The sequence below is a fragment of the Balaenoptera borealis genome (genome assembly GCF_965194805.1).
Source record: "Balaenoptera borealis genome assembly, chromosome: X".
Classification (NCBI taxonomy): domain Eukaryota; kingdom Metazoa; phylum Chordata; class Mammalia; order Artiodactyla; family Balaenopteridae; genus Balaenoptera; species Balaenoptera borealis.
Window position 1 is genome coordinate 108,767,530 of NC_138881.1, and position 22,878 is coordinate 108,790,407.

Consider the following 22,878-nt stretch of genomic DNA (forward strand, 5'->3'; position numbering starts at 1 on the left):
GCTACCACACCACAACAAAGAGTAGCCCCCACTCGCTGCAACTAGAGAAAGCCCGGGCACAGCAACGAAGACCCAATGCAGCCAAAAATAAATAAATTAAACAAATTTTAAAAAAAATGACGTATAGAAGGAAATATACCAGGATGTTCATAATAATTATATTTTGGTTGTGGGACTTTGGGTGATTTTTTTTCTTGTCTACTTGTCTGTATTTTCCAAATTTTCTTTCATGAGTCTGTTAATTCTTTCTTCATGAAAAAAAGAATGAGAATGCTCAGTTCTGCCTAATGTTCCTGAAGGATCCAGAAGAATAAAATCGATGAAACTGGCTTTGGGTTTGGCCGCTGGGCAGTCACCCGGCTAGAGCAGTTTCAGGGGAGTGCTGGGGTCCCAAAACACATTACAACAGATCTCAGAGAGGACGGACAGAGGGAGGCAGGCAGGTGGGCGTAGTGATTAAGGCCACAGAGTCTAGAGCTACCTGTCCAGTACGATAGCCACTAGCCACCGGTGACTGTGTAAATTTTTTCAAGATTAAAATTTCAGTTCTTCAGTTGCACCAGCCATAGTTCAAGTGCTCCATAGCCACACGGCCCCACATTGGACAGCGCAAATCTAGAGCATTTCTAGCATCTCAGATAATTCTATTGCACTGTGCTGATCTAGAGCCAGACTACCTGGGTTTGAAACCAAACTCTGCTATTTACGAGCAGTGTGATCTTGGGCAAGTTACCTAACCTTTCTGTGCATCGGTTTCCTCCTTTATAAAACTGGGGCGATCATATTATTGACCCCATAGGGTTTTTTAAACAGATCAATGTAGATAAAGCACTTAGAACAGGGTCTGGCATAGAGTAGGTTCTCATTAGGTGCTTTAGGCATCAGGGGCTTCTAGGAGACTAGTAACGTTTTATTTCTTAACCTGGGTGGTGAGTTAATGCGTATTCACTTTATAGTTATTCTTTAAATATATATATATATATATATATATATATATATAATTTATGCACTCTTTTGTATTCATTTTTTAAATTGAAGTATAGTTAATTTACAATGTTGTGTTAGTTTCAAGTGTACAGGAAAGTGATGCAGTTATACATACATACACACACATATACACACACATATATATGTTCTTTTACAGATTCTTTTCCATTATACGTTACCTCTTTTGTATTCACAGTATATTTTGCAACAAAAATTGTTTCCTAAAAAGAGTGAGAGAAGGGAGGTGAAAAAGTAAACCCGGAGGGTGGAGGCTACACTGGGGAGAAGAACAGAGCTAAGAAGGTGGTATGTTGGAGGAGGCGGGCAGAAGGGAGGAAAGGGTTTCTTTTAGGGTTGGGGAGACATGAAAATGTTCTAGGTTGAGGAGAAAGGTGTGGGAGGTCTGAAAGGTACAGGAGAGAGAGGAGGTGATGGATGGTGTGAGGTCTTGAAGGCGGCAGGAGAGAAGAGATTAAGCACTGGGGTATGTGTTACCCTTGGAAGGAAGAGGGACACTTCTTTGTCCCAGGCCGGCGGAAAGGAAATAGGAACAGGTGATGTTATTGCTAAGAGGGAGAAGGGAGGGAAAGTGAGGGCGTCCTTGGGTTTGAGCTTCTCTGTGGATTGGAGGAGCGGCTGTCTGCTGAGGGTGGAGGGGCAGGCGTGGGGTCGGGAGGGAAGAACAGCTTCGGTGAAGAGCAGCCTTTATGAAGAACAGAAATAATTGCTGAGTGGACTAGAAACAAGTCAAAAAGTGACTAGCGGAGTTGAGAACCCAGGTAAAGTTAGATTGTTCTTCCCTTCGTCCAGGAGGCTAGGCACGCCAGAGATGCTGGATAAAACTGAGCAACTTTAGGTTAAGACCTAGCTGGACAGAAAGTACCATGTACTCCAAGCCCACTAGGGGGCAGCCTTTGGTAGGTCACTAGAGATTGGACAAAGTTTCCCATCCTCACAGGGATCTGGGATAGACAGCATCAGAATTAGGCTGGGGTGCCCTTGGAGATAATCCAGCTGGACCTCCTCTTGGTGAAGATGGGGAGATGGCAGCCAGATAGGGTCGGGGACAGGACTTGCCCAGGTGACACTGTGGCCACACTGGGATCAGAGCCCAGGACTTTGGACTTCTAATCTTCCATTCCTTCTACCGGACCTGGCTGCCTCTTCTTCTCCAGTGTGTGGAAGGAGGGTAGTGGAGGGTAGGGATGAGTGTGCCAGGACACCATCCAATGGGTACATATAAGTACCCTAGTGCCAGGCAAGGTATGGAGCAGTGGGGGCCTGAGTGCCAGAATTCTGTCCTATTTTCCAATTTCCTCCCACTAGAGGAACCTATCTCCAGTTTATCCTGAATCCTTAGATCGAGGCTGAAAAGACGGTTATGGAAGGGCTCATCCACCGGGCTAGAGACATGAGTCTGAAGGTGCTGGGGGTTGGACTGTACCCTGCGGTGCCAGCTGGCAGTTCTCAGTCCCGCTATGTGGTTGTCCCAGCACCTTACTCACTGTGACACTGGAGGTGAAGCAAAGTGGCCAAAAATGCACATGGAGGTCAGTGTACACCTGTGCATTCAGCCCCTGTTGCTGACTGACAGCTCAGCTAGTGTACTTAGCAGCTGCTTGGCTGGCTTGGGAACTATACGTGCCCTGTAGTTGCACGTGGGCAAAACCAGCTCACTAAATGACCACCCGATGACTACTGCCTGGCCGCATGGGACTCGTTGGTGCACAGTCTGGCTGGCAAGCAGCCCCTATGTCCTGAACCTAGTAGGTGCTTGATCAATATTTGCTGACTGGGACTTCCCTGGTGGTCCAGTTGTAAAGAATCTGCCTTCCAATGCAGGGGATGCGGGTTCGATCCCTGGTCGGGGAACTAAGATCCCACATGCTGCGGGGCAACTAAGACCGCGTGCCACAACAACTGAGCCCGCATGCCTCATCTAGAGAGAGAAAACCCGCATGCCACAACTAGAGAGAAGTCCAAGTGCTGCCACGAAGAACCCGCGCACCACAACAAAAGATCCTGCATGCCGCAACGAATATCCCGTGTGCCGCAACTAAGACCCGACGCAGCCAAAAATACACATACATAAATAAATAAATAAAATATACATTAAAACAACAACAACAACAACAATATTTGCTTTCTGGCTAGCTGGCTGGTCGGCCGGCTCACTGGCTGTCCGCCTGCCTGTCTGTGTCTATCTGATCGTCTGTGCCGGCTGACCAGGCTCTGTTCTCTGGGGCCATACCTGGTGGATGTCATCCATTCCGTTGCTTGCAAACTCAAAGATCAGGTCACTGGGCTGCAGAGTAATAGCCATGCTGTCTTCTCAGAGGGCCGACTGCGGGATCCGCAGGGCCCTCTGGAGGCGTGGGGTTTCCTAAATGAAGAGATGCTGTACCTTGGAGCCTAGAGCCTACACCACGAGCCACGGTAAAATAGGGGTTGTAGAGAGCTGGAGTAGGTGGTGGCCTAAGCCAGGTTCAAGGCTGCATGCTGGGCTGGGCCAAGCGCAGGAGCGACCTACAGAGAAGGGAGAGATGGGGGCAGTGAGTAAGTCCCCTTCCTTGAGGTCTGTTCCTAGGACAGACTGCCAGAAGAGGGATAGCCAAAAGTGGAGGACAGTGGGAGCAGAAGGGGGAGGGAAAAGAAAAGGAGGCAGGTAAGGAAAGAAGGAAGAAGAGAAAGTTAATTGAGTCACCTTGAGGGGGAAGAGGCTGAGCCTCGATGCCAGTCTGGGTCACCAGCATCTGCACCTGAGCTGGCCTCCCTCCCTTCCCACGCCCTCTGGAGAAGGTGAGAGATAGCGGGAATTTGGGCTCTCCCCACTCTGAAGATTAATCCCCAGGGTGTGCCACAGGGGAAGCCAGGGGCAGCCCATCTGGCCTCATGGATGGAGCATGAAGAATCCCTACAGAACCCTTGGCTGGGGAAAGAATCTGTGTGCGAGACTTGGGGTGGGGACATTTGGGTGCACGGGATGGTCTTCTAGGCTCTGCCTGGCTCAGTTTGCCTTGGGAGTAGGGGCCACTTAGTTCTGAAGGGCAGAGTCCACAGTGGAAGTAATGTCTCACTGTAGGGGTTGAGCTGTCAGGGCCAGTGACAGCCTGACCCTGCTTGAGGGGATGGGACTCTCAGACTCAGCCACGCCTCCAGAGAGCCTGGAGACAGAGGGACAGGTGGGCCGCATGTCCTGCGCTCTCGTCAGCACCCAGCCAACGCCGCCGCCCGCCAGAGACGATGGCCTCTGTGCCGTATGTGGCTTGTGCTCTTGGTTTAGCTTTGCTTTCAGTTTCAAGACTGAACTGTCACCCTGGGAACCGGCGAGGAGAGCCGCAGCTGGGGGAGGGGCGCAGGGAACCTTCCCCATCGTCCAGGGCCAGCTCAGGGCCCCCCTCTTCCAGGAGATCTGTCTGCTGCAGTCCACACGTCTGTCCTCTGTGGCACTCACAGTCTGTACCTCAGGTGCTCACGTGGCACCCGGGCCTCTGATTGTTTCCTGTGCTCGCTGCCCTTCTCGAGTCATCTGCGCAGCACCCAGGCCTGCCTCCCAAAGCCCTGGCTCCCCTCCCACGCCCCTCCCTCCACCGCGGTCAGCATCTCCAGCCCGAACACTCAGGTAGCACAGCTTTGGCCCCGAGGGTTCTGCTCTGCGTGGTACCCGCGTGTGTGTAGGTGTGGCAGGTCTACGAACAGCCTGGTTCAACCATAAGCGTCTGAAGAACTGGCTCCACGCACCATAGGAGGAGCGACACACTTGACCCCCAGCTCCTCGACACTCCTTTGGCTGTGTCAGGGTGGCAAAACCTTCTCCTGGCCCGTAAAGAAAGGAGGAACTTAAGAGAGGGACAAAGGGGAGGAAAGGGAGGGGGATCACGGGTGACCTCCCTGATGACCGCTCTCCCCCACAGGAGACACCCAGGCCTCTCCCACTTCCTTTCCGTTAGCCCACAGGGCTGGCTCCGCCCTCCCCCCCCCCACACCTTTCCACCCACCCCCAAGCAAAAACTTTGAGAAGTCGCTCAAGTCAACGTGGCAGGTCTTAGTTTCCCTTTGGGTGAATGAGAGGCTGAGCCCCGCTAGCACGGCTTTCCACCACAAACCCCCCCCACCCCCCCCACCTGCACGTGACCCGGGCGCCTGTGGCCTCCTGGAGAAGCCTCCCAGGGCCATTTATGCTTGGAAGGTCTGTCTCCCCCAGCCAAAGTGCCCCAAGGCCCGCATTCCGCAGCTCCCGCCCTCCCACAGGCCGCCGTCTGCCCCCAGGAAGCATTCTCATACTAATCAAATGAAAGGCGATCACTTTCACCTAATCCCACTTTGTCTAAACATGAAACTCCTGTGTCTGCCCCCCTCTCCTCCGAGGTCATTCCGCCATGGCCTTTCCCTCCAGGTTTGCTCATCAATTTGGCTTCTCTTCACAGTTCTGTGCACCTCCCTTACCTCCCCCATTGGAACGTGGCTTCACTGAGGGCATGGATGAAACTTTAGCACCTTGCACCGTGCTGGGCATGTAGCAGGCGCTCAGTGTATGTTTGTGGAACGAACACATGAATGAATGGTACTGGTCAGCTAGTACCAGTGAGGTGTGTTTCCTGGGCAATAAGTATACCCATGCGTACACTGGGTGTGGGGTGGGTGTTACATGCTCTAGCTTACAGGAGAGAGAGAAACGTGTGCACTCTGTGTGTGTTACATCTGTGTATTTCTGCACTGTAATTTACAACGAGGGGAGCTCGGGAGGGAGTTTGCTGTGGGTGTGCAAACACACTGTAGATATACATATGTGCAGGGTGTGGGGATATGTGCGTGAGAGCCTCTGTGTGTCAAAGGGCTCTGGTCCTGGCTGGGCCAGCACAACCACAAGCTCAGTCGTCGGTTCCTCCTCCGCCAGGCCTGCCTTTGTGAGAATGACAAGCCCGAGCTAATACTGGCTACACACCAAGCTGATGCCGGCTGGCAGAAGCTGGCTGTGGTGAAGTAGGCCGGGGCGGGGCCCAGGGTTCTGCTGGCGAGAGGGCAGCCACGGCCACCCAGCCCCCCCCCCCCCCACGGAAAACTCAAAGTCCTCTTGCTTCCCAGGAGGAGAATGCCAGTAGCAGAATGTGTACGTGGCCCACGGGTCCTTGGTGTGAGCCCCCGCCAGGCCCGCTCTCCTAGGGGGGTGGTGGGAGAGGGAAGGCAGCTCCGCACTGGATTGGATGGAACCCTTGGCCATCAAGGCAAAAAGGAGAGGTTTGAAATACAATATAGAGACGAATCCAATTGCCTTCTTTAGGTATCAGCATGTCTAAATATCCAAATTCAGGACTTGGTTGGTGCAGGTCCCGACGGCCCAGAATTGTGACTACTGTGAGGCTGCACCCAGCACCCAAGGCTGATCCTGGTTTCTCGCTCTGCCCGAGCTCGAGCCTGAAGCTAAGGTGAAGAGGTGTGTGCGGTGGGGGTGGGGAGCTAAGAAAAGTCTCCCCTCACCCCCATGGAACCTTCCAGTCCAGAAGGTTTCACCCTTCCCCCTTCAGATGTTTGAGGATTTGAAAGTGAGAGGTGGGGAGAGGCTCATTTGCATGTTCACTCACTCTCCCCCAAGTCCCTCAAAATAACCTCCCTCTCCCAGGAACCTGAAACCAAAGAAGCCACCAGCACAAGAAGGCCCGCCCTGCTGGAGGCCGGGGAGGCCCGCACAGGGGCTCCCCTCCCTGGCGTCCTTACAGACGCCCTGGGACACACATTCACTGGCCTAGAGCCCTGGACACCGCCTCATGGGTGAGTGGGGGGCTAGGAAGGTCCACAAGGACACTCGGCTCAAGGAATCGGGCACCTGGTTACCCTTAGTAACCGGTGCTGAGTTCCTCCCACCCCGCCCCATCATTGCAAAGCTCACAGCTGGCTCCAGTCAAAGTCCACTCCCAGGGTGGCAAGAGCTCCACTCCCTTTGAGGCCACTGCAGTATCCCTGGCTCCCAGGGCCTGTCCTACTTGGGCTGAAAGCAAAGCCTTTGTGAGAGCATATGGCCCCGGCCTGTGCGTGTGCGCGCACATGTGCGCATGCGCCACAGGAGGGAGCAAGAAAGCGAGGGCGCCCACACCCCCGGCCTGCAAACGCACACCTCTGGTTCTCTGTGGTTGTGATTGCATTTCAAAACCAAAATAGCAAAATAGAAGTGGTTTGGGCTGTTCCTGCGTCATCACAGCTGGGCCCCCTTCAGACGTACAGACCCTTTCTGGGGCTGTCACTGGAACACGTCAAGCGGTGTCCAGCACCCACCCATCTGGGCCTCCCCTACAGGAAACAGCCCCTATGTGAAAGCCACGTCCACAGTCTCCGTGGAGCAAGTTTAAATCTACACCCGTTCGGCTGAGCCAATGGCTCTCACAGAATCACTAATAACACCCGTGGCATTTTCACACACGCCGGCAAACATGGGGGCCAGATGGTCAGCTCGGCCCACAGAGCAGAGCTCTCCAGTTCCTCGCCCTCTCGCAGCCAGCTCTCACTCCTGAAATACCCCGTCCTCCCTGAAACCTTTCTGGAATTCTCTGGAAAGGAAGTGACAATTTCCTTCATGCCATTTCCCACTCCCTCAACACCCCTCCCCCACAACCACAAACAAAATGGAAACTACCCCAGGAACAGCTGTACCCTCTACTTAAAAACAGCCCCTCCTCCGACTAATAGTCATCAAGCAGCACATTTGCACACTGCACCACATGACCAGTGGCGTGTATTTAAGAGGCAGAGGGCCAGACTCGGGGGTCCAGTCTGTAGCCGTGGACATAGCAGAAGTAAGCCAAGTGTGGGACTCCTGCACAACCTTGGTCCAACTAGAGCTGGACTCCAAGCAGCCAGCTAAACCCCCCTCCTTGAACAGATGCCCAGCGAAGGGGCCCTGGCCACAGCTATTTTGTCAGCTTCTTCTCCTCTATTCCTGCCTTCTTACCACTCCCTCCATTTGAGATGAAATCAGGAAGAGGGAGGGAAAAAAATAAAGGTTTTGCAAGCTCTGTTGGTTGGGGTTTCTCTGTGCTTATTTACAAGAAACCCAGTTTCCTTCCTTGGCCCTCGGTCACTGCCTGATTCTCGTGTAGGGTTTGTCACAGCTCTGATGGTAAGGCAGGCCCAGAGCTCTTCTCCAACTGCCCCTGCCCTTTCTCAGCTCCAGGCCTGCCCCTACTTTCCCGGGCCGGAGCTGGCGCAGTGGAGGGGGGGTTAGGGCTGCAGGTCGCAGGCACAGGGATGTCTGCTCCTCTTTCTCCAGGAGACCCAACAGCCCTCTCCTGGCTGCATCCCAACAAGAGGTGTGACCCCGGAAAAGTCAGCCATCTTTCTGGGCTGTGGTTTCTGTCATCCTTAAGATGGGTGAGGGCTGAGGGGAATCCAGGCCTAGCAGCTGCTCACCAGGGAGTCTCGGGTGAATGAAGATGGTGGTGGGAAAGTGCTTTGAAAATTAAAACACACTCATTCAGATGATGAGTTCCAGGTGACCTCCCAGAGAGCAAGGGCGGCTGGGGACCCCATTAAGCTCCTGGATGCCCCCCCCCATGGCTCTAGAACATAGACAGGGTGGGCTGCAGGCTTCCAGTTGTCAGCTTGGAAGGGGCTGGCTCCTCTCCTGGGATGGGGGCCCTGTAGGGAGGGACAGGCTGCTGTGGTTGAAGGAGTGCTCCCAGTCCCGTCCTCACCACCTCCACCCAGCCCCAGCCCTCTGGGTTGTGGTTATGTGGCAAGAAGAGCACTACAGAAGCCCCAGTGGGGGTGGGGGGTGGGGGGGGGAGGGCTATGACAAAGGGAACCTATTTCCCCAGCTGCCCTGACTCCCAGGGGCTTGGCCTGAGAAAGCCAAAAGAGCGCCCCCTGGAGGTGCCTGCAGCCACCACACCCTCATCTCCAGAGCTCCAGGGACCAGGAGGAGGCAGAGGGGCACCAAGCGCTCCTGGGAAGCTAAGAACAAGTCAGTGATGGGGAGAACATGCTGCGGGAAGGCGGGCAAAGCCAAATCCAGGGCAGCTACTGAACCCCAGCGGGGTGCGCTACCAGCCACAGCCTAGAAGACCCCAGAAGTCCCTGCAGACTGTAAGGGCATGGGCTTCCCAGCGAGAGGACCCAGCTTTGCCTTGGGGCTTAGGCAGGTCACCCTCTTCCTCTGGGGAACGAGGCCATCCTCCCTAGCTCACGGGATTGTTGTGGAAGGCCAGCAGGTCAATGTAGGTGAGAGCCCTCTGTTACTCCCTAAGTGTGTTTTTAGATTTCCTGGTCAGATCCGTGTCTCTCTGGCTGAGGTCATGCATTAAGCATTCAGGATATCTTTACCTGGATGGACAGGAAGAAAGAAAGGGAAATGGAGTGGTGGGATGAAATGGAGGCTGAGGGGGGACATAACCAACAATTATCAAACATGGTAGAGAGCGGAAACCAGTTTGACTATGGGGAGGAGGTGGGGCTGGCTGGGGGTGGGCAGGGAAATCAGGGGGATAAGTGCATAGGCCTCGATTCACCAGGTGGTGGAATTTGAACTTGATATGGAAAGCAACTGGGAGTTACTGTTGATTCTTGAGCAAGGGAGGGGCATAAGGCAAGCAGTTCTCAAGGAAGATCAGTTTGGTCTGAGTGCATGAGTGGAGGAGATGGAAGGGGACCAGGTGGGGCACCTGGAGCCAAGGAGGTGAATCCCAGGGCCACCCTGAAGGAATAAAATGACAGAGTACAGGGCCATACAGTAATTGCAGAGACCCCAAGATTGCAGCCTGTTCTTGCTGTGAGAATTGTAAAAGATAGAGAGTGACTGGGGCAGGAAATATGGCAAGAACATGAGCTCAGTTTGGACATTTTGAAGTTGGGATTATCTTGAAAAATCCAGGATTAATGGTGGAAAAAAGAGGGCCCAGACAGTCATTTTGCTAAACACACACACACACGCGCGCGCGCACACACACCCGGGCAGGGGGGCCTCGACAGGCCTTCAGTGGCCAGAGGAGCAGGCCTGGCCTGGCGAGGCTGGCATTCTGGACACTGTAGCAGAAAGCTGCATGTGCTGAATGAAAATGCTTCGAACGGCACACGCTCCACCCCCACCCCTGCCCCCAGTAAGGCCTGCCTGCTTCCACGGGGGGGGGGGGGGGTGGATGGGCGGGGGACAGACACACTGACCAGAGACTAATTAAATTTATTAGTGGGTTTTTTAGAAGCTGGGGCAATCTCTGGCTGGGCACCAACAGGATATTAAGTCAGATAACTTTTATTGAAGGGACAGTGTTCTTTGTCGAGGCCCCTATCAGCACGTGTCCTAGAAACGAATGCAGAGGCTCCCTGCTGGGATCTGGGGCTCCCCCAGGTGGGAGGGGCGGCGCGGGGTTTGAGACCTGCTTGGCTCTTGGTGCCCCTTCCAAACACCCCCTTCCCCTACTGGCTACTTTCCAGGCAAGGAAAAGCAAGGGGCAGTCCAGCGTCCCCTGTACAGAGGGGCGGGCTCGAGAAAGGATGAGGTGGAAAGAGCCAATGGGCTGGGGTGGGCAGACAGGGAGGGCACCTTCAGCCCTGAAGTCACCGTGAGCTCGCGGGGGCTCCTCCCTCCCCCTCCCCCACATGGCTGAACGCCTCTCCTTGACGCAGTCTCAGGATGCCAAAGTTAAAAGAAGGGACCTGAAAGATCATGGCATCCATCCTTCCTGTCATCCAGCTGCAGACACCGAGTTCTCGAGGAAGGAGAAGTGACTTGCTCAAGGTCACACAGCTAGTTGCCGTGACTCCCAGGTGACCTTTCTTTCTCCCCTCCTCTTTGTCTCTCTGGCATCCTCAAAAAAGCCAACCCTTTCCTTTGGTGAGAACAGACAGCAGCCAAAGACCCAGGGCTGGCAAACAACAATGAAGCCACACATGTGCAGAACACATTTAACTTTCGCAATGACTTCCCCACCTCCGTGCCTTTGTTCACACTGTCCCCTAGGCCTGATATGCCCTTCCCCAATTTCTGTGGCTCCAATTCCCACACGGTGTTCAAGATCTGAAGCAAATGTCACCTCCTTTACAAAGCCTTACCTGCTTCCTCCTCACCTGATATATCTCCTCCTCCTCCTCTTCTTAACACCTTAGCTTGACTTACATTAAAGCAGGAGGTCTTCAAACTATGGCCCATGTGCCAAATCCAGCCCACCGTCTTTTTGTGTGGCCAGTGAGCTAAGGACGGTTTTTGTATTTTTTTAAGGATTGGGGGAAAAAATCAAAAGAAGAACAATATTTCATGCCACAGGAGAATTATACAAAGTCCAAATTTCAGTGTCCACAAAGAAAGTTTTATTGGAATGCAGCTACGTGCATTCGTTTACATATTGTCTGTGGTGGTTGTGCATCATAAGTTGAGTTGCTGTGACAACAGTTCACATGGGCCGCAAAGGCTAAACTATTTACTATGTGGTCCTTTGCAGGAAAAGTTTGCTGACTCCTGGACCAAAGGCTTCACTCCCCTTCAGAGTGAATAAATTCATCAAGTTCCTTTCGTAGAAGAATGTCACAGAGACTCAGAGGTGCCTGGAGGGAGGCGTGGAACATCAAGTACAAACTCCTAATTTTCATCAGAAAGTTCTGGCCCTAGCTCTGCCCATACTGTGACCTTGAGGAAGTCACTTTTGCTTTGTGGGCCTCAGTTTCCTCAGCTGCACAGCGAGGGGGGTTGGCCTGGATGGCCTCAGGCCCTTTCCAGCCCTACAATTTAGAGACTCAGCAATCTGCTGCATTTCCAACTCACACAGTTTTGAGCAGGCACCATTCTGATCATTTTCTCTCCGAACAAGACCTTACAGAAGGTTCCCCTGCCCAGCTGTGGCTTTCCCTACCATTGTGGGCCCCCTCACTTATACTCACCTGCCCCGCCCAACCCTTCTCTTCTGCTGACCTGTCTGCCCTTCTCTCCGAACTCCTCTTCCGGCAAAATGAACATGGCCTCCTCTGAGGAAGCACCGCCCCCCCTCACCCGGTGGTCCAGGAGCCTCCATTTTGCAGGGTGGGGCGGAGGCAGGGAAAGAAGGGCTCTCGGCCCTCCTCGGCCTCCCAGGGCCCACAGCAGACAGGCAGTGGAGCAGGAGATAGGGCCAGCCCTCCCCGCACCCCTGCTCTGCCAGAGGAAACAGCCCCTCTCTGCCACTTCCTGTCCCAGGGGTTTCAGCAGTTTCCCCTTCAGGGCCTGCGGGCCCTCCCAGCCCCGCCCCTGCCCCACACAGGTCAGAGAGTGCAGAGAGGGGAGGGGCCCTGTGGGTGAGTGGGGAGGATCCCTCACAGGAAGGCTGAGGAGACAGCTGTCTACACAAGGGGACGCCCCAGCAGCTCCTCTGCCGGCCTGCTCGGGCCGGGGGAGCCGGGACCTGGGAGGGAGGTGGGACTGCCTCCACAACCCGCTCCTGTTAGCAGATGGGCACACGTGAGCTCATCACCTCACCTAGCGATCACCTTGGAGAGCACAGGGAGCCTGCTGGGTGAAAGAGTGGGCTGTAAGTGCTGAGGTCAATTCCGCCTGGGCTGAGGACCAGCCCTGGGTGGCTTCAGATGGAGAGGCGGGTTGAAGCGAGAGAGCCTGGGGAAACCAGGCCAACCATGGTGGTTAATTCGGAGTAGCAGGTGACACTGAAATCAATGGCACGTCAAAACTTTGCATGATTTTGTCCGTAGCGCCGATGGACAGAGGCAACCATGGAGAGCAAAGTATTCTATTACATGCGGGTCAAGGGTAGTGGCGTTTTCTGGGTGATGGAACAGGAAGCTGTCACGTTCCACAGCCGCTGCTGATTTGGTGTGGTGACTTCTACTTGTAAATACCTCCCAGTTGCCTTTGCAAGGTAGGTGGGGCTCCTAGCAGTGGGGCTGTGTGCCCGTGAGGGATCCGGGCAGGTGACCAGCTCTGCCAGGCCTTCCCAAGGCAATGGGTCAGAGGCGCAGTAGCAGCCTGAGGCTCTGCACCCCTGCCCAGTTGTCAGTCCCCCTGAAGACATGTTAGAAGTACATGATGATGGTTCTAGAAGCCTTGGTGCCTGGGATGGGGGCCTAATAGTGGATAGACACAACCACCTTGGCCCCCTGTGGTAATATTGTTCCATGAGGTTCAAGTAGCAGTGAGCGAAGCTAAGGGTAAGGGGACCCCTCGAAATGATGGTTCTGAATGGGCCAACGAAAATGGATGGGAAGATGGTCTTGATACCTCTCCCGGCTCTGAGAGGTCATCTTCTTGGGCTTTTGGCCAAGAGCCCTGACCAGCCAGGCCTCCTGTCAAGAGAACAGTCCGGCTTCGCCCTCTCCCCTCTCCCTCCATGCCTCCAGAGCCAAAAAGACCCAGTGTCCCTGCGATAGAGCCCCATCGCCCCTGAGGGGAGTGCCCGCTCCACCCCGCAAGTTGGAGTAAATACTGCTTCACAGCTGGTATGGAGGATGCCACGGAAGCCTCAGAGACAACATCTGGATGTGCACCTGGGCTGCTGCCAGCCCCTCCCTACATCTGCAGTGCAAACCCAGGGCCAGGGTTTGGTTACAAGCCCAACTCAAAGCTGGTGGCACGTGTTTGGAAAGCACACCTGACTGGGCGGAGCGGGTGGAAGCACTTGAGACCGGTGCCAGCTCAGGGCAAGCGCTTGCGGGGTTGGCACCGATCTGAGCTAGTGCTGGACCCGGGATGGCGGGTGTAGCCACTGTGGCCTCAGCCGTGGGCCTGTTGCAGGATGGGCAGAGTGGCGTGGGTACTCGTTTAAAGTGGGCAAGATTTTCTTTTGTGCCCTCTGATATCACGCCAGGCTGTTCCCTCTGCTTCTGGGGAAGGGGACCGAACAGTAAGCATTACAGGGTGACAGGGCGGAGCATAGGGAAGATGGCACGGATTTACATTTATTGGGTTACAAGCTGCGGGGGTGGTGTCGCGCCAGTCACTTGCCGTAGGGCTATCTCCTTTCATTCTTACAGCATCCCAAACAAAGTAGCTCGTCAGTGGCAGAGCCCGGGTTTGAACCCAGGTTTATTTCCAACTAGTACGCTCTCTGAACTTTGTTTTCAGTTACATCTCTTTTGGTAATAATCCTGTTTTAATAGTTCCATTTTACAAACAGGAGAAGTGAGGCTTAGAAAAGATTAGGTAACAGGACCAAGGTCACACTGCCTGTCAAGAATGGAGGCAGAACTCAAACCCAGGCCTGTGTGACCTCAAAGTCTGTGCTTTTTCCCACTGCTCCATGCTGCCGACCATCTGCTCAGAGTCCTAGCTCAGAGCTTGCTCGCAACAACCAACGTTGAAGGCTCGGAGCCCCTATGATGTCCTTCAACGAAAGCTGCCCAAGCCTGTGTCCCAGACGCCTCCAAGCTCCATCTGATAGGTGAAACCTAACTTTCTGGGCAAAGATGCACCAAAATGGTGATGAGTTGAGCCCCCGTGGCCAGCTGTGGAGGAAAGGTATTGTAGAGCACAAGGCTTCCGGCTCTGTTGATGAAGGAGGCTGACTCTATTCCTGTACCTCAGGAGACTACTGTCTCCAGAGTGTTGCTGGCTCCAGACCTGGAGTGGCTTAGGCATGGTCCCTGCCCCATAAATATACACTTGCTCTCGGCTTACACATAATTTAAGTCTGGGTTCTTATCTCAGGGTGTTGGTTCACATGTTTTTTCAAATATTTATGGGAAGTCAGCCCTGAACACCTCATAGGTGCCAGGTCTGTGGCCAGGGGCCTATCGCTGGGCCCACCCCATTCTTCTCTGTGGTAGCGTCTATTCGTATCTAAGTTCCCGGTAAGCTGGGTTAGCCCATCTGCCTAAACAACATTGCTGGGGTTTTTTCCCCTCAAAACACTCCCATAGCAAGTGTCTCTTCAAAATTGAGGCTCGGAGGTTGGGGGAAAACGGGGAGTGACTGCTAATGGGTATAGAGTTTCTTTATGGGGCGATAAAAATATTCTAAAATGGGTTGTGGTGAAGTACATACAACTCTGTGAGTATACAAAAAGGCATTGAATTGTATACTTTAATTGGGTGAATTGTAGCTAATAAAGCTGCTATTAAAAAAAAAAAAAAAAGTGGCCCAGAGAGGGCTCACTCAAGGCCACACGAAAGTTCATAGAACAGCTCAGGCCAGACTCCAGGTCTTCGGATTTCTGATTCTGAAGCTCCCTCCTCCCATCAGCCTCCCCATAACCCTGAACAAGCATAACTGCTGAGGTTCAGTGAGTGTGCAAGGCAGCCCTATGCATGAGGGTTGGCGGCTGGATCTAGAGCAACAGGGTAGGAGTAGAAAATGCTCTAGAGCTGGGGCTTCAACTTAGGTCTCCATGAGCGTGGCCAAGTCCCTGCCCATCTCTGAGACCCAGTGGCCCCATCTGTTAAGTGAAGTGGATGAGTCTGGTGATCCTTTGCAAAAGGCTCCACCAGCTCTGACCATCTGCAGTTCTAATTATAAAGCCCTGCAGGATGGAAGAGACTGGCATGTCGGATATGGGGTTCTTCTTGGAGTGCTGCAGGGGGCCTGGACACGATTAGGTGTTCCAACTGATGCTCCTCACGCAGAGTGACGAACAGGACTTTCCCGTGAGAGTCAGATGCTCTCAGAGGATTCCACTGCTGAGTTTCTCTATGGGGGGATAGCTGGTCCTGATTTCGCTCCCCCCCCCCACCGCCCCTGCCCACCAGCAGTGCTAGGTGGTAGAATAACCCATAATAGAGACCCGTTGATCATGTCCTTTGGAGATGTCAGGAACCAGGTTCTTGGCCTGGCCCCTAGGCAGCCCCACCGCGTGCTGAGCTTGCCTCTGTGGTGGAGGGAATGATTGCTGATGGCCACGAGTCTAGTCCCCACTGGACAGGATGTTTCCACATCAAGCCCCACTTCCTGCAGCTAGGCCTGGGCTCCGGTTTCCCCCTTCTCCTGCCATCTGGTTGCCTGCCCTCTGCCCCCTCCCCTTGCTGGGTGTTTACAGGCTGCCTTATCAGCCTGGGGAATCTGGGCCTCACCCAGTCGGCTGCCCTGCCCCGCCCGGCGCAGCCAGCCTGCCCAGGGCCCTACCTGCTGTGGTTTCGTCACTCCAGGCAGGCACCCCTACACCCCCGGCAGGCAGGGGGTGTGGATGAGGGCTTGCTGCCTGCCGGAGTGAGAGCTGAATATTCATAGCGCGTCGTCCACCTTGTCCAAGCTGGGGGAGGGTATGCCCTCTTTCTACATTGTCATTGTCTCTACCTGCAGGCTCTGGGGACAGAAATGAGGCGCTCGGGTTGCTGAGGAGGCTAACTCCGGCCTGGAGAGCCTCGACGGCTCTTCTGTTCTCAGCCACCAAGAGGTGAGCGGGGGGCTGGGGGCGCAGCCGTAGGCTGGAAGGCTCTGAGTGTATAGACAGTTGGTTGTTTTTTTTTTTTAACTGCAGAGTATTGTAAACACTTCACACTACAGGTGGGGCAGAATGAGGGGCTGCAGACTGAGTGTGGTGGAGTAGGGAAGGCTGGGGAATCCGTGGGCACAGCCTTCAGAGCCCAGACCTCAGAGCTTCCTGGGTCCCACGCTGTCTCCATCTCACCTTGGGATCTGGTCACCCATCCAAAGGCTAGGATGAGGCCAGAGCCAACCACTGAGCAAGTCCGATGACTTCCCCTCAGAGCACAACAGCTTAGATTTTTCCATCAAATGAGTTTGAACTAAGGAAGGGGACAGGAATGGGGACAGTGGGCAAATAAACATGCAGGAGGTGATGGATTTCCCTTCCAGCACTTTGGGCTAAAACCTTGAAAGTTCACGTCCTGACCTGTTCCTAGGCGGGTCCCACAGGGACAGGGCTTGCTTGCTAAAGCTGACCAGTCCCCAGAGCAGGGATCAAAGCCACAGTCCGAAACTGCTCCTCTTCCAGGGGCTTCCATTTTGTTCACTGAGAAATCAATTAAAATATGCTCAGGCAGTACATTGCGGCATTCACACTACAGATAAAATGCCACACTTCAAAGAAATTTTATGCAGCTGTGTCTTTCTAGGTCTCTAAGATACAATTCAGTAGTTTGGGGCGCTTGGGTGGGAAAGTTTGGAAAAACTCTGCTCAGGCAATTTTGCCATTAATGGGCTATGTAACCACAGGCATGCCATGTCACATGGCTCTCACAGCCTCGGGCTTCCCCCGCCCCCCTCCACCAGAGATTTCATGCTACTCAGAGCTTCTCACAAGCTTACTGACCCTAGTAGCAGTCAGGGCTCCGCAGGCCACCCCACCTCCCCAGGAATAACTTCCCACCACTCAGAAAAATCATAAACCATTTAGTGTTAATGTGTTAATGGGTGATACTGGGTTAATGTGTCACCTCTCTCCTCAGCACATTTTCATTTTAAAAGGCCATGCGGAGCTACCCTGCTTTAACCTAAGGAGTGGCTCCGGGGTTAATAGGGGTGCCAGTGAGCCAGGGAGTGTTTCTTGCTGACACCATTAGCCCTGGAGCGAGCCGAGCCGGCCTTCCCCATCTACTCCCCATGCCTGTGGTCTCTGTTGGGAAGCTGTATAGAGGGGATGTGAAAGTCTTTGAAAAGCTAACCAGGCCTGGTGCAGCAGAAAGCCCACTTGACTGGGCATGAGGAAGAGTGAGTTCCAGTCATGGCCCTGCCCTTGCCTAGCTCCTCCCCAGCCTCCGGGCTGGCGCCTGCTGCTACTCCAGGGCACACATGTACATCTACGGCTGTGGCCGCACCAGCCGTACTCGGCAGAGCTTTACAGTCCAAACTCATCTGCTTGCTTTCCAAAGGTCTTTCACAGTCTGACCCCACCCTACCTACTCAGCCTTGTTTCCCATGATTTCCCAACTCAAGCCTGGGCTTCAAGCCCAGTGGTCTCCTCATGGTCCCCTGAGGGAACATTCCAGGCTCATTCACGGAGTTTCTCAGGCCTGCCAGGCCCTTGCTGCTCTGTTTTGGTTAATCAAATAGTGCCCATCCAGCAAGGTCCCAACCAAGTCCCCCAGATCCACGGAGCTGGTTGTGCCCTGATAACGAGAGTCCACACCAATGGAGCCCCCTTCGAAACTCCCATAGCCCTTAAATTTGACCACAAGATCTCTTAATCCCATGCAATCTTGAATTGCTCTTTATTTCATGTGTATGTCTTATTTCCCCAACAGGTGGTAAAATCCATGGGATCAAGGTCTATTTAATCTTCTCCTGACTCTAACACAGGTCTGGGCATTCATGAACTAAGTCCATGTAAATTCTCAGCCCAAGTGAGATCTCTAGAAAAGAGACCCCGAAACCTGATAGATCTGAGGGCTACAGTCTACGGGTGGGGATAGGGATAGAATTAGGGGGCAAAGGTCTCCAGGCTCAAACATTACTCGTCTTCTCTTGCTCCAGGCCTCTACTAAGGGAAACACATACCAGCTAGAGTCATTTATTCCAAACGGCATCAAGAAGGCGGTTGATGATCAATCAGGTCATCATCAGAGCATTCTCTCTTCGTACAAAACCACAGTGTTTCTACCTGGTGAATATTGGGTGCTGGTCGGATCACTGGACCCTTGGGAAAGACTTCATGATGCTGGATCAGTTCTAAGAGCTAAAGTGGTTCAAGAGAATGCGGTGTGAGGATAACTTTTTTTTTTTAAAGAGGTCTTTTGTTGGCTAGATAGACAAGGTTGAAAAGGGATATGACTGTCATCTAGAAAATGATGTATGGAGCAGATAATCATAGAACCCTGCACCAAAAATAGGTTATAAACGAAGGGCAAATAATAAATAGTTCTCTTTTGCAAACGCATAGTAAAGTTAAGAAACTCTTTACTGAAGAATATCAATGAGGGACTTCCCTGGTGGTCCAGTGGTTAAGAATCCGCCTTCCAATGCAGGGGACATGGGTTTGATTCCTGGTCAGGGAACTAAGATCCCACATGTCGCAGGGCAACTAAGCCCACTTGCCGAAACTATTGAGCCCACGTGCCTCAACTAGAGAGCCGGTGTGCCACAAACTACAGAGCCCACGTGCTCTGGAGCCCGTGAGCCACAGCTAGAGAGAAGCCAGCATGCCACAACGAAGATCCCGTATGCTGCAACTAAGACCCGACACGGCCAAAAATAAATAAATAAATAAATAAATAATTTTAAAAAAAGAATGAGTTAAAAAAAAAGAATATCGGACTTCCCTGGTGGCACAGTGGTTAAGAATCCATCTGCCAATGCAGGGAACAGGGGTTCAACCCTTGGTCCGGGAAGATCCCACATGCCGCGGAGCAGCTAAGCCCATGGGCCACAACTACTGGGCCTGCGCTCTAGAGCCCATGCACCACAACTACTGAGCCCATGCGCCTAGAGCCTGTGCTCCACAACAAGAGAAGCCACTGCAATGAGGAGCCTGCATACTGCAATGAAGAGTAGCCCCCGCTCGCCACAACTAGAGAAAGCCCCTGAGCAGAAACGAAGACCCAACACGGCCAAAAATAAATAAAAATTAAAAAAAAAAGAATATCAATGAAGAAATTAAGCATCTTCTAAAATGACAGTAACATTAGGGTCATCCATGATTATAAAATAAGATCACAAAAGCGCAGCCAAACATATCTGCTATAACAGTTAACGTAAATAGAATAAATTCAAGTATTAAAAAAAGATGATATTATAAATAAGCCATAAGGATATATTGTACAGCACAGGGAATATAGCCAACATTTTATAATAACTCTAAATAGAGTATAACCTTTAAAAATTGTGAATCACTGTGTTGTACACCTGAAACTTATGATATTGTAAATCAACTATATGTCAATTAAAAACTGATACTGACAATCTGATTCTAAAATTTACATGGAATTGCAAACGACTTAAAATAGGCAAGAACAACTTTGATAAAGAACAAAGTTGGAGGGCTAATACTACCTGATTTTAAGAATGATTATAAAGCTGCAGTAATCAAAACAATTGGCATTAGCATAAAGATAAACAAATAGATCAATCAACAGAGCAGAATATAGAGTCCAGAAATAAACCTATATATAAGGACAACTGTAACAGACTAACGATAACTTTTTCAACAAGTGGTGCTGGAATAACTGGATATCCATATGTAAAAAGAAAAAAATGAATTTGGATTTGTACCACTCATCATAGAGAAAAATTAACTCGAAATTGATCGAAGACCAAAATGTAAAACCTGAAACTACAAAACTTCTAAAAGAAACCCTAAGACAAAATATCTGTGACCTGAGGCTAGGTGAAGCATTCTAAGATACAACACCAAAAGCATGATCCATAAAAGTAAAAACCGATTGGTTAGAATTCAACAAAATTGAAAACTTCTGCTCTTCAAAAGACACTATGGGACTTCCCTGGTGGCGCAGTGGTTAAGAATCCACCTGCCAATGCAGGGGACACGGGTTTGAGCCCTGGTCTGGGAAGATCCCACATGCCGCGGAGCAACTAAGCCCGTGCGCCACAACTACTGAGCCTGTGCTCTAGAGCCCATGTGCCACAACTACTGAGCCCACGTGCCACAACTACTGAAGCCTGTGCGCCTAGAGCCCATGCTCCGCAACAAGGGAAGCTACCACAATGAGAAGCCCGTGCACCGCAACGGAGGGTAGCCCCCGCTCATTGCAACTAGAGAAAGCCCGCAGCAACGAACACCCAATGCAGCCAAAAACAAACAAACAAACAAACAAACAAACAAATAAATAAATGTAGTAGTCATATTCTGAAAAAAAAAAGACACTATGACTCTGAAGGCATGTCTACATTAATAAAATAATAACTTAAAAATAATTCTTCTAGCTCATTGTAATCACTAAATGGCAAGGATTTTATGTGGCTATATTTTGTCTTCAATAAAAAATTTAAACCCCTCCCCCCAAAAAAAAGACACTATGAAGAGAATGAAAAGACAAGGCACATACTCAGACAAAATCTTTGCAAAGCATGTATCTGATAAAGGTCTTATATCTAGAATATATAAAGAATTCTCAAAACTCAACTACAAGAAAACAAACAAGTCAATTTAAAAATGGGCCAAAGATTTGAACAGACACCCTCACCAAAGTAGATGTATGAGTGACAAATAAGTACATGAAAAGATGTTCAACTCCTCAGTCATTAGAGCAATACAAATTAAAACTACAGTGAGATACCACTGCACACCTATTAGAATGGCTAAAATTTTAAGACTACCCACACCAAGTGTTGACAAGGATGTGGAGCAACTGAAACTCTAATACACAGCTGGTGGGAATGTAAAATGGTACAATGACTTTGGAAAACAGATTGATAGTTTCTTAAAAAGTTGAACCTACAACTACTGAATGATCCAGCCATTCCACTCCTAGGTATTTGACCAATAGAAAAAGACACATATAGCTATAGAAAGATTTGTACAAAGATGCTCACTGCAGCCTTTTTGGTAACAGGCAAAAAGTAGAAAAAATCAAAACCACCAAATGTCCACCAAGTGATGAACAGATCAACAATATATGGTATATCCATTCAACGGAATTCTACTTAGCAATAAAAAGGAATGAAATACTGATATAGAAAACAACATGGATGGATCTTAAAATAAATATGCTGAATGAAAGAAGCCATACAAGGAGAGAGTACATCCTATATGATTCCACGTATATAAAACTCTAGAAAATGCAAACTATTACAATGAGTAGTGAATAAGCCCTAGAACTCTACTGCACAGTGTAGGGAATGTAGACAGCAATATTGTATTAACAACCATCAAACTTGCTAAGAGCCTAGAACTTAATTATTCCAATCACTAAATAGAAAGGATAATTATGCAACATGATAGAGGTGCTAATTATCACTACAATGGCAACCACATTACAATATATAAACATATCAAATTACCATGGTGTACACCTTAACTTTACACAATGTTATATGTCAAATACAGACGGTCCCCAACTTAATGATGGTTCAACTTATGATTTTTCAACTTTACGACGGTGCGAAAACGATACACATTCAGTAGAAATTGTACTTCAAATTTTGAACTTTGATCTTTTCCCGGGCTAGCGATATGTGATGCTGGGCAGCGGCAGCCACCACATCGCCCAGTCAGCCACGCGATCACGAGGGTAAACAACCGATAGACTTACAACCATTCTGTATGCAGACAACCATTCTGTTTTTCACTTTCAGTACATTATTCAATAAATTACATGAGATATTCAACACTGTATCATAAAATAGGCTTTGTGTTTGTTAGATGATTTTGCCCAACTGTATGCTAATGTAAGTGTTCTGAGCATGTTTAAGGTAGGCTAGGCTAAGCTATGGTGCTCAGTAGGTTAGGTGTAATTGATGTATTTTCAACTTAGGATGGTTTCAACTTCCGATGGGTTTATCAGGATGTAACCTCATCATAAGTCAAAGGAGATTTGTATATTTCAATTAAAAAATGAATACTAACTGATAGTCACAGAAAGCAGATAAGTGGTTGCTCGGGATGAGAAGGAGGGATTGCCAAGGGGCACAAGGAAACTTTCGGGGGTGACTAGTTTCGCGAGTATATACATATGTCAAATATTATCAAATTGTATACTTTAAATATGTGCAGTTTATTGTATGTCAATATTGCCTCAATAAAACTGTTAAATAAAAAGAAAGAAAAAGGTCCCCAGATTGGGTAAAATAACAACAGCAGCATTTACTATGTAATTTTAGCAAGTAATATTACTGCATAATTTAACTATGCAATAGTATCACTATATGAGAGCAGTGAAGACAAAAGAGGCAAGAACACGCACGCTCTCCTAGAAAACACATTCCTTGATGCCACCAGTGGAGACAAATTCTGAACCCTGGAACTTACTGAGTGTGCTGATTCGAATGTGTTTTGTTGTTTTATCTTTTGCTCACGCTCCTGCCGATGTTATTGTCCCACCGAGCCTGGAAGGCCCCTAGAGCACAGCCAATGCGCT

At 50.8% G+C, this 22,878-nt stretch overlaps 1 protein-coding gene across 8 annotated transcripts in view; it reads right to left on the minus strand.

Annotated features, from left to right (window-relative positions):
• Window positions 1-22,878, minus strand: part of ELF4 (E74 like ETS transcription factor 4) — a 47,854-nt gene that overhangs the window by 11,041 nt on the left and 13,935 nt on the right. For 6 of the 8 annotated variants that reach the window (XM_082377776.1, XM_082377774.1, XM_082377775.1 and 3 more), the window contains one exon: window positions 3,239-3,513. In XM_082377776.1, the coding sequence (XP_082233902.1) occupies window positions 3,239-3,310 (72 nt within the window). In that variant the 5' untranslated portion in view covers window positions 3,311-3,513. The remainder of the gene's footprint in view (window positions 1-3,238; window positions 3,514-22,878) is intronic. The other 2 variants (XM_082377778.1, XM_082377777.1) reach the window with 1 other exon arrangement.